Raw genomic sequence first — 12,502 nt, forward strand, 5'->3', positions numbered from 1 at the left:
CCCTCATATTACAATTATGTGATCAGCTAATCAAACTCAAGTTTTTAAGTACACCTTTTATGCAAGAAAAATCAAACATTTTATCCTGTTGTAGCAAGCTCAGAAGCAATGGACAAGGACCATGAGACAAAAGAGGCTAGACACAGATCTGAACTGAGGCGGTTGAGGAAGAGGTTTGGGTTGGACAAACTGAGTGCGAAGGAGACATCAGTGTCGTTGCCAGTCGGTTACCAGGACAGAGCAGAGGAGAGACGGAAGACTGTTGGCTCACAGGACCACAACGCCAAGACTGAAGCGGCCTCTGTCGACCAGTAAGTTTGAAAAAGTTGAACGAAAATAGGAATTTCTAAATTGGGTAATGTGGTGGGAAAGATAAATATGCATTAGATCATTTACAAAACATCCAATCTTGGTTGTATAATAAGGTTATAATCATTATACGTTTTATTTTATTTTATAAATATGTTTTGTGGTGTAATCCTTGAAATTTCAAAGAACATTTGTTCATTTATCTATAATATAAAAATGAAAACTGTTCGTGTGTAACAGCATCACTCACAAACGGCTGGACGGATTCGCCTAATTTTTTTTAAATTTGTTCGTCTTGATCTGTAGAAGGTTATAGGATACTTTTTATCCCTTTCCCGATTCAGGATTCCGCCCCACTGGTTACAGAAATACCCGTAAGAAATGCATTGCAGCAAACATATGTTATTAAGTGAAAGAGTCTTTTCAAATTTTTAATCAGCTGTTCTTTGTAAACATATATAATGCGACAAAAAATATATTTATATATAAATTTCTTTACACTTATAGTTTTAAAGCATAGAGTAAGCTTAAGAGAAACGACAAATTTTGTTTAAACTGTTTCTGCAATCATAATATATAAAAATGAATGTTTGTGTGTTTGTCCTTTATAGACTCAGAAACTATTGGACCGATCACTATGAAAATTTGTATTTTTCTATGTAGAAGGTTTATACGCAATGCCCATTGATGTAACTAACCACCAGGCTGTACTGCAAGATATAAAAGTTATCAAAGCGCCTGCACATTATAAACTGCAATTACAACACAGTAGTTACGTATATTAAAATATCCAAACACTATTTGAAGGCAAAGAAATATACGGGCAAAGCTTAAGAGACGCGTGCGAAGCCACGGGAAACAGCTAGTATTCATACTAAAAATGATATTTATCCAATAATTGCATTTAGAAAACATGAACAGCATCTAAAGCTTTGTTTTAGGATTAAATGATTCAAAATATGTCTCTAAAAATAATATAATAGCATTTTAATGATTTAAACATTTCTAAATAGAATATAATACCATTGCAATAAAATTATTAGTTAATGTTAAACCACACAAAGAAATATCAAAGATGATGTGTGAATTAATCAGCAAGAAATACAATGACTTAAAAGTTTTAACATTATTTAGGGTGGTCACCCAACCGGGGATAGGAATTGAACGGACCGGGAATAAGCTGGGAGCGTGTGGCCTTTGGATCAATATCAGCTGATAACGAGTAATATTATGAATATAAACTACTATATAGAATGAATTGTTATTTATTAGTACAGGATTTTGACTAGTGCAAGTTATGTCTTTATATCTTAAAACTGTTTTCATGTAATAATAGCGGAAAGTTAACCGGCGGCTGTGCCGTCTTTATCAGTTCACAAGTGGTATTAACCTCACAGCTAGTTGTTCTTTCACCATATCATTAATTTTTGCGAGAGCCTTTATAAACAGTGTTGCATTATCTCTGCTCGTTTCACAAAATTTAACAAATGCCATCACAGTTTAAAACCTGGTAGTTATTCATGTTTACTTACTAACCTTTGAAGACATCAAGGAGTGGTTTAATGATAAACAACATTTCTAGATGACAAACAATGATAATGCAAATATGGTTAACCATCAACAAAAAGTAGATGATACAGACGAAATTGCTCCTAAAAATTCTCATGATGAGTAGCTAGGATTGTCTTGGAAGCAGCTATAGGTTAGATTGAACAGCAAGAGCAAAGCAAAGCTTGTGGTGGAATGTTTCTGTAGGATTTTTGCAATATTGTGGTGAAGCTAAGAGGCAAGACCTTATAGCATAAATTGATCAAAGACTTTTTGCCAAGTAGAACAATTTTTGTAATTTGTGGTTTATGTAAGCTACAGTAAAACAGTAATTTATCATATAAATAAACCATATTTATTAATTAATATCAAGGTTTTCTGTAAAAGAATATGTTTTATTGTAATCTTCATATTATTAAATTTCTTTTGGATATGAGGTAGTCCCAGTTCCGATTTAGCTTCTTTAATCAGATTTTTACTGTAGTCCCATTTGACCATTTTTTGTGGTCTACTAGCTCAAAACCTACATCTTTTGTGCCAGGATATTAGCACAGTACAACAGCTTATGAAGACAAAATAGAACTTGTTGTCAAAAATAGTTTTCTTTATATTAAACAAAACTTATTACAGCTCTTTTTGAATTATTCTTCTTTAATTTTTCAGGCACATTCAGAGTGAAAACAAAGGTTTCAAGATGCTGTCGAAAATGGGCTGGGCCAAAGGACAATCATTGGGAAAGGATTCAACAAAGGGCATCGTTGAACCAGTGAGTATAAATTTGATAGCTGCTTTTCAAATAAGTAACAATGTGTGCATAAGATAGTTACTGATCCATAATTTTTAGAACTTATTATTTTGGTTATAAGTAATATATACATTACTAAATCACAGTGAAGTGTTATAGAGATTTAAGGGTGTTAATACAATAAATAAGTGAATAAATTCAGAAAAAGAATTGAATTCCAATAAAAGAAAGAAACCCAAAGTGATAATACATTAAACTCCAGAAAGTTCTAATTAAACTGTCAATGAATTCAGCAGATGCTATTTTTTATTATTACAAATGATTTTATTATAACAAATTAATCAGACAAATTCATACAGCTGATTTGGAAAACCCTAATCCATTCCTGTAAATGAATAATACCGAACTTAACTATCAAGAATTCCATGGTCTGAGATGAGTAGATCCTACAACATATGGTGTGCTTGAAATGGGCTTCAACAATTTAAATCTGAAACAGAGCTAGTCTGAATGACCAGTTAATTGTCACCCAAGTACTTGAGAACTTTGGTATGGTATTCAGTACTAGTTTCTTTCTAGACCAGCTCAGATTTACGAAGACCCTCATCAGTGTGAAACAATAGCTTCTCAAGTGCTGGAGCTATTGGCTGAAAACTCACATCATCCGGAGGCCTTAACCCTATAGACGTGGCAAAATACTCGTTTCAAGTCTTTTGAACAAAGGTTTTGTATAACTGATATTTTTCGTAATCGATTGTATTTTAATATGTGTTATTATATATCAATAAACGTAGAAATATATGCTGAACATTTTGATATATAATACTTTAGGTTTATATCAATTATAACATTCAAAACATTTATAAACTTTCAACAAAAATTTACGATCACTCGCCGCCGCCATGAATACGGCCTACATTTCATATAGTACCCTATTTACTGGCTTCATTATCTAATTGAATATTTCGTTTCTGAAGCTTGATGTTGGCACTACTGTGTTCTATGTCTTCTTAGCTACAGTTTAGACATCTGTATGTCGTTGTTATTGCGTTGTGAACCCATTTATTGAATTTCTGTGTAGTGTATGCGTTGCTATTTTTCAAAATGGCAAAAGACTCGTAAAAGAGCTCTTTGGTTTTCAAGGTTTTGTAATAAACTTTAGAATATTATTAGCTCTTTTTATACCAGTGGATAGCCAGTGAAATTTGAAACAAGATGATTTAATAAAAATCAATATGGGTATGGTTTGAGTGGTATTTTTTATAAGAGTGAGAACTTTTGGTTTTTTGTAGAACTAAAACTTTGTAAGTTCTGACAAGTTTCTCTGTCAAAACATGTACATGTAGGCTATATATTTTCTTTATTATTATAACATTCTCTATCTTTTTGGTTTGTATTAATTTTGCATTGTTTTTACAATCTTGTGTTAGTTTGTTAATGCACTGTTTCCTGGTAACAAATTTCATTTTCAAGTTTGATCACAAACAAACAAATAAAAATAATAATTTACTGTAATAAACTGATGGTAGATCTGTAGAAACACTCTTTCTCTTCAAAGTAAAATATAGTATGCAAAGATTCTACAGCATTCAGGTTTTTTTCACCAATTTCAACAAAATAACTTTTTTTGCTATTTTGCCAAATTTTTTTATATTATTTTATTAATTTTTTATAATTTTCAAACTTTTTTCCTTTGGTATTTGTTGGTAACTATTTTTTCTACCTTTTGTATATAATGGATTTTTTGTAACTATGTTTTTATTATTTTTTACAAAGTGTCAAAGTTACAATAATTTTAGTTCGGTCAATAAAAATGTTTTGGTTTTTCACATTATAAGTCCAATTCAGGTTTCAAGAAATCATTTTATTTTGTCATAATATGCAAATTCAACTTTTTCTGAAGAATTCAGTATGCAACATGACTAGGTTAGAGTAAAAAATATATTTTTGGTGAATTAAAAAAAAAAATAGTCTGCAAAGTGGCCAAAAAGAGCTTACCACTGTGGAAGTTTAGCATTGCCACTTGTAGGGTTAAAACCCTAACACATGAAATTTGTACAGCCCTCAAATGAATCTTGGATTTTTATAAACATTCAGAAAGTTAATTGCTATTGTGGTGTGAAGAAGAAGAAACAAGAATGGCAGAGGTGGAGTTCCTAAGGAAATATAGAGAACAAAAATAGTTGGTAAAGGAGTGTCTAGGTGCGGGAGAATCAATGTCAAGATTGGTGAGCAGTGAGCAGTGGCGGGGAGTCAGAGTCAGACGCAGTTCAAAGATACTGGTAGTCCGCTCAGGAATAGCATTACAAATGAGTGAGGATGACGATTCAGATGTAAATTTTGGGAGGATACAATGGAGAACATAGAAGTAGGTATAAAGAAAATAATGTTATGGATAAGATAATTACTGCTGCAAAAGATGGTAACCAAACCACAAAAGAGGAATTTGAAGAGAATTCTCATAAGCATGCATAGCGATTTAGTTGTATGCCATAAGAGAGGGTGAGTAGTACAGCAAATTGTGAAGAACCCGAAGCTATTGTGGATCTAGTACAGTGATGGTCCTGAAAGAGCATAAGAAGAGAGTTTCAGTTATTTCAGCAGGAATTTCAAGCTATGTTTCAGAGCTAGGGTATAAAGAGAAAGTCTCAAAAATCATGGGTGTAAGAGGACCAATACAGCCATCACAGAAATTGGTGATTGTGAGACAGGAAAATAAAGAGATTGAGGAGGTTAAGATAACCTTGTAAAAACTGCTCAAAACCACTAATAGAACTTAAAGTTTAAAGGCTAATTAATATGAGGAATGGAGGAATTTTTGAAGCAGAAATGGAAGAAGGTGAGAACCTGATGAAGCACAAAATGCTAGCAGAAGCAGGGATGAAAATAGGGAAGTCTACAAGTAAAAGGGTCTGCGATAATGTTATATGATATAGAAAAGGATCTGAAGGACCAGGAAGTAAGAAATGAAATATTTAGCAAGATCATGAAGGATAGCAATATATCCTAACATAACTTCAACAAAGATTTGAAGTAAGACAAAGGTATAATTTTGCTAGGTTAGGCAGGAAAAAGTATCAGATTGATGTGGAGTGCTCGATCACAGTTATTATCTGGCTTAAGGGCAGAGAGAATTTTGATAGAATGGCAATGTTGCCGGTAAGGACTACGTGGATGTTGCAAAAAACTACAAATTCCAACAATTTGGTTATTTAGTGAAGCACTGCAGAGACAACAACCTGGGCTACTCATACTCTGCTAAGGAACACGATTACAAGGCATGCTTTAATAAGAACGAAAAGGAAAGAGTGTGTTACAATAACTGCAAGACTGAAGGACATCTGGTGTCAGCATTGGAGGCAGTGTCCTTTGGAGGGCATTGAAGCATTGGAGGGCCTTGAAGAGGGGAAACAAGAAAATAGATTATAGATTGTAGAGTTGATCAGTGGAACTTGCGAATAGGGAAGACTGTGGTTGATGACGCTGTAAGGAGATGCTTGGAAGAAAAGATTGATGTTCTTGTCATACAATAGCCATACTAAATAGGAAAGTAAGAATATTCAATAGAAGATTTACTCTGGTAGTAGGGTAAGGGCAAGCCTAAGCAGGATTTAGGTGTAATGCTGAAAAATAGGAACACATTTGGTACATGCATTGATGCTAGATTAGAGTAAAAGGGCTGTCTCTGTAGGTTGTACTTTAAGATATAGGAGCCCATAGAGGACATTTAACTAGGCTGGAAGGCATTTTGAGAATGAACAGCAATAAGAGAGTTCTGTGTGGAAATGATTTCAGCAATTCGGGACTATGGTGGAATGGAAACAGAGGCTCAAAGGTGGAATATGTGATCATGATGTGGAATCTGCAGTTAACGACTAAGTTTAGTAACTTTTGAGATCACACAGAGTGGAAATTCGAACATAGATGTCACTCTAGCTCTACAATAATTAAGTAGGAAGGTATAGGAGTGGACAATTCACGAGGAGAGGCTGAGTGATCACGTATTCACTTTAATGGGTCTAAGAGAAGCCTTTTTAAGAAGAGGAGTGAACATTTAGATACGACACGGGAGAGTACAGTTTTAGTAAAATACACCGGAGTAAGTTCAATCAAGCACTACTGAGGAAATCAGAAATTAAAGATGTCAACTTGTCATCATCAGCGCAAGACTGCTCCTTGATATAACGGTAATGATGATGAAGCTAATGAATGAACCCTCCAAGTCCTAGAAAGAATTGGAGGTTTACTGGTGGTCTGAATAGTTAGGTAAGCTGAGAGCCATATTTAAAAGATGTAGTAAGGTCTGGAAATGAATTAATAGGAAGACGATAAGATGAAGTTTATTTGGAGTATCAGAAAACGAAAGAAACTAATGTAGTTTTGTCTCCTCTCCTGTGAGCGATGGTAGTGGGATGATCTCCTAAGCAAAGCAGAGAAGAGGGGAACTAGGCTTACTATGTTATACGGGAGGACGACCTAGTGCTTATGACCAAAGGAAAAAAACAAAGGCATGCTGGAACGCCTAATACAAACAGAACTGAACTTCATAAGCAACTGGTGTCATGGGGAAGGTCTACGGATCAACCCATCTAAAACAAATATGATTACCTTTTACCAGGAAAAGAAAAATTCCAGCTAACACAACCTGTTCTGGAGGGAATCAGCATCAACGAAACAATGGAAGTGAAATACCTGGGATTAATCCTGGATGAAAAGCTCACTTGGAAACTCCCATATTGGAAACAGGATATCCAAAGCAATAATGGCCCCTTGGGGCCTGTAAGAGACTTTTTGGATTTAAATGGGGACTTAAACCCAAAAATGATATATTGGATTTACGAAACCATAATAAAACCAATGGTCACATATGCTGCTTTAGTGTGGTGGGCCGAAAGTAGAACAAACAACAGCTGCTAAAAGGCTACAGAGTCTTCAAAGGCTAGCTTGCTTAAGCGTCACGGAGCGATGAGCTCCTGCCCAACACTAGCAATTGAAGCGGTCCTGGGTTACACTCCTCTTGGGCAGGAGGTGATGAGAACAGCCGCTATAAATGCAATGAAGCTTCTAGGAACAAAGGTAATAAATGCTACCTCCTTAGAAGGCCACATAAAAATATTGCAAAAATTTCCTGAGGTTGAAATGCTAACTAAAGTGTCAGATGCAGTGGTTAAGAAATACTCCTTTGACAAACCATATACAGTCTCTATCGGAAGTAGGGAGAAATGGATTAGAAAGGAGTCCTACCCTACAAAAGGAGTCCTGAAGTTTTTTCACTGATGGTTCACGCCTTGACTCTAGGGCAGGATACGAAATACACGGACCTGCAGTTGACATGGCTGTGCCCCTAGGAAGACATGCCATGATTTTTCAGGCGGAGGTCATGGCAATAGACTTATGTTCCAGAAGACTCATACAAATGAGGACAAAAGGATTATCATACTAATACTTTCTGATAGCCAGGCTGCACTGAAGGCACTTGATACCTGTGTTTCGTTTGATTCGAAAGCGGTCTGGGAATGCATGAATGCTCTAGCAGAGTTGGCAATGAATAACAGAGTAACACTCGGTTGGGTACCGGGTCATGAAGGGTATTCATGGAATGAAAAAGCAGACATCCTCGCCAAAAAGGGAGTGGAATCCACATTGGTGGGGCCAAGCCAGGTTGTGGGATAGCCTTCTCCAACATTAAAGCTCTGGTCAAAGATTGGGAAAAGAGGACAAGACACAATAATTGGAGTAGAGCCTCAGGATTGAAGACTATCCAAATTGTTTATCTCTCCTTACGTTAAAGGGTGGACAGCTCTCCTAGATCAGAAGAAGGAGGATATAAGACTGATATTAGGAATGTTGACAGGGACATGGCCCTCTGAGGAAGCACCTTAATGAAGGTAGGCCCTTAGTCAGAGTAACGAATGTAGACTCTGTGGAGAGGAGGAGGAGTCAGCAGAGCACATTTGGTTTGATTGTCCTGCCATCGTAGAGACTTGGAAAAGATACCTGAGAGTCCCAAGGACATTAGAGAACAGGAACCCTTAAATCTGATTGGTTTTTTTTTGCAAAAGCCTCGGTCTTTGAGGGCACAAAATTAAAGTAAGGGAGGTGCAAAGGCCCTTTTAAGGACTAAGTGCGGGGAAAAACTGTCCTTTTCCTCAGGAAGGAAAAAAAAATGTAGGAGCAGCTGATAGTCAAAAGGGTAGGTGGTCCGTGAAAAAAAGGTGTACAAGATCGTGTCCAAGAGATTTAAGAAGGAATCCTTGTTGGTGAGCATGGAAATTGGTCACTTTCGTGTATGGAAACCATAAATGAAACTCTAAGAGTAATGTTATAAGGACTTTGCCGGATGAAAAGGAAGATGAAACTAATGGATAACAGGAAATGAGACAGATAGTAGAAGATAGTACAGGTGAAACTAAATGACCATTTTCAGAGGAATAATTGAACTTGAAAATCATACAGAAAAAGGTTAGGAATGTGCCTAGTTAAGATGGGATCAAATGTGAAATGGTTAAAAGGACTTATGGTAGGATGAAAGGAACACTGTTGGGTTTTTACAAAAAGATGCTGCAGGACAGTGAATTCTTAGTAGTGTGGTAGGAATGATTGGTGAGTCTTTTTCAAGAGTGAAAATAAATTCCAAGGAAAGGTGAAATCCTACACACTAGTAACACTGGTAGTAGGACTGGGCTAGATAGGAGAGAAGACCTAGGTAAAGAGGATGAAGTAGTGGATGGAGAGATAGAACAGGATGAACAGAAGTAAGTTTAGCTTCATTGAAGGAGCAGTAACAGTAGATGTATTATTGAAAATGAAAAGAGAAGTTGAGGAGAATTCTAAGAAGTATGTATTAAGCTTGTTTTTGACATATCTGGAGCATTCAACAGCTTGGTGGCCGGAGGCACCGAAAGTACTGAGAATCTGGCAATGCCTCAGTAATGTCTATTGTTTGATAGGGGATTATTTCAGGGACAGGAAAGTAACTCTGAGAGCTACAAAATGGGGAGCGGAGAAGATTACAAGGACACCTAGCAGATCAGTAGTAGAATATCTGCTGTGGAACATACTGTTCGATTATTTCTTGAAGTTGCTATTCTATAACAGAGTGACAGTAAAAACATATGCAGATGATGGTTTGCTATCTGTTAAGGTAGAAACTAGCACAGAATTGTTGAAGAAGTGTACAAGGGCACTAGAGATGGTGATAGTGGTGTGAGGAAGTAGACCTTCTAGAAAAACATGGTGATTTTGCTGCTGAAGAGAAAGCTTGTGGAACGGTTACAAGGGTAGATGTAAGAAATAATTAGAATCCAGTGTTTTCATTAAACAAAGTACTTAGGAGGACTTGTAAAGCTAGAAACTAGCACAGAATTGATGAGGAAGTATACAAGGGCACTAGAGATGGTGATAGTGGTGAGAGCGGTTACAAGGGTAGATATAGGAAACAATTATAATTCATTGTTCTCGTGAAACAAAATACTTAGGAGTGGTATTTCAGATTGGCATTAAGTTAGAGATAAGATAAAAGCATATAGGAAATTGATGCTGGGTAAGGCCATTAATGGAATGATGTGCGAGGATCTGAGAAGATTGTATATAGGAGCTTTGGAACCGATTGTCTTGTACTTTTGTTAGATGTGGGGATTGTTCAAGGAAAAAGAACAAAACTGATGAGTCAACAGAGAAAGATGTTCGAAGTAATAAAGTTGTACAACACCATTTTCTATGCAGCAGTCAGAGTGATAGTAGGTATAATTCCATTGGATTTGATGATAAAGGAGAGACTCAATCGAAGAGCAGATAAGGAAACAGGATTAGAAGAAGGGAAGAAACTCTGGTGTGGCAGACAAGACCGCAAGGGTGGTATGAATGGAAGGGAAACTTTTGAGAATGTACCTGTTAAAGAAAAGGGTGAGATGGGAAACAGACCATTACACAATATAGTTTATGAATAGCCATAGTCATTATAAAGCAAAATTAAGAGGATTCAATCTAGTCGAAGACAAGAGGTGTTGGGGAGCTGGAAACAACGAAGCATGTCTAATTGAGTGTTTGTTCTATGGGGAGGAAAGGACAGAGTTGAAGGATTACCTGGAGGAAAAACAGTTACGGTAATAGCAGAAAAAGACTTTCTCAGGAGTAGGGAAGTGGAAGCGATCTTCTCACAGATGTTCAGGTGGGTAGGGTTAAAGAAGCACAAGGCAGAAATTGAAAGAAGAGGATATGCAGGACAGATGCTGAAAAGAATAGAGTGTGAAAAAACAAATCTAAAGTCTAAGGACTCAAAATTCTAATGATCCTGGTTTGATGGGAGAGGTGTGTTAGAGTAGGCACAAAGGAAGGAGTTAAGTAGGAATGGAAAGAATAGACAATGATCAGGAAAGTAGCCTAATGAATAAGTCATCAAATTATATTGGGGGTGGTGGAGGAAATAAGGGCTTTGGCTGAACACCTGTCTTTGGTATTGATGATAGTGATTAGGGCTCAACTGAAGTCAATCAGAAGAGGGAGAAAGTGATGGCTTAGAGAAGAAGAGATGGTAAGATGAAAAGTATGAAACAGAAGTAGTACCTACATAGACTTTTATTTTCTGTGATGAAGAGTGAGATTGAACTTGAAGTTACAGGAGCAAACCCACTTTGATCATATAGCTGGGACTACAATCCAGTTTATATGTCTACTATTAATGTAGCTTAATGTCAAAGACTTACCTTATGAAATTTCATGGGGATGCAGTTTGCTGCTCCTTTACTTGAGATTACAGGTACAGTCTCGTTGTTATCATAAAATAAGGAAACCCTCATTTAGTAAGATATTGAATTTTTTCTAATATCATACTAACCAAGGGTTTACTTATTTTAGATGTATGTATTCCAGTAGGTAGTACAGCATTCCCTCACAAACATTCAACTGGTAGGTGCTTGTCGTTATTTAGTGGTCCAAAGTCATTTGTCTTTATAAATTGATTCATGTATAGTTCCGATAACATTTATGTCCTCTTTAAATAATTACAACTCTTGTTTAGGTCACCCTAAAAACAAACAAAATGATTATTTTAAGTGATAACAAGATTCTTAAAATTAGTGGATGGATGATGGAGGTAAGTGGTGGTGTTGTGATATAAGTGGTTCTTATTTTATGATTAATCTAACATATTTATAAATACCAAACATGTTATTTTTAATTGTTTGCAGGTAATACATGGTATGAGTATGCATATTAATTACAAATGTTATTAAAAACTATTCTTCCATAATTTGTAAGGGGGGCAGCTCTGTTACTCTACTAATCGTTGACTCAATGACCCTTTCTGGAAAATAACAAATAACAGAGGGTCTTTTACTCTACGAAGCATTGTGACAACAATCCGACTTATTAAGAAAACTATAAGTTGAATTAAAAGGTTCTTTGTCTCAGCGATCTATATAAAAAATATAAGGATATAACTAAAAGTGGGTTTGTTAATGCAACGACCCTTTCTCCATATTTTTGTCTAATTCATTCAAATTGGGCCGTTTAAACTACGGATCTTTGTATGAATGGCCCAAATATAAATTACAAGTTGAAAAGTAGAAAAAGGTTTGTAGAATCAACAACCTGGTTTCAGAATGAGTTGAAATATATGCATTAAGGAGTCGTTGCACAAAGACTTTATATAACGCACTGAAACTCAAATAAGACATTCTAGGGCGTTTACTCAACCGATCGTTTTCTCAACGCTCCTCCGTCCCAAACAAGCGTTTTAAAACGAAACAGAGTCAATTAGTTAACTCTTAGCCCGGTATGCATGAAGGCGCTGCAACTATGCCGAGTTTTAGTCCTAACATCTGATATAAGGGTAAATATTATGTATATGTATTATGTGTAAATATGTTGTTTATATAACATGTATATTATTGAACTAGA

The 12,502-nt window shown here is 35.9% G+C and overlaps 1 protein-coding gene across 4 annotated transcripts in view; it reads left to right on the top strand.

The window, feature by feature from the left end:
* Positions 1-12,502, top strand: part of LOC124355068 (angiogenic factor with G patch and FHA domains 1) — a 104,634-nt gene that overhangs the window by 28,835 nt on the left and 63,297 nt on the right. For all 4 annotated transcript variants that reach the window (XM_046805995.1, XM_046805996.1, XM_046805993.1 and 1 more), the window contains exons 8-9: positions 95-311; positions 2,521-2,623. In XM_046805995.1, coding sequence (XP_046661951.1) covers positions 95-311; positions 2,521-2,623 — 320 coding nt within the window. The remainder of the gene's footprint in view (positions 1-94; positions 312-2,520; positions 2,624-12,502) is intronic.

The sequence above is a fragment of the Homalodisca vitripennis genome, chromosome 2 (genome assembly GCF_021130785.1).
Source record: "Homalodisca vitripennis isolate AUS2020 chromosome 2, UT_GWSS_2.1, whole genome shotgun sequence".
In the NCBI taxonomy this organism is placed as follows: domain Eukaryota; kingdom Metazoa; phylum Arthropoda; class Insecta; order Hemiptera; family Cicadellidae; genus Homalodisca; species Homalodisca vitripennis.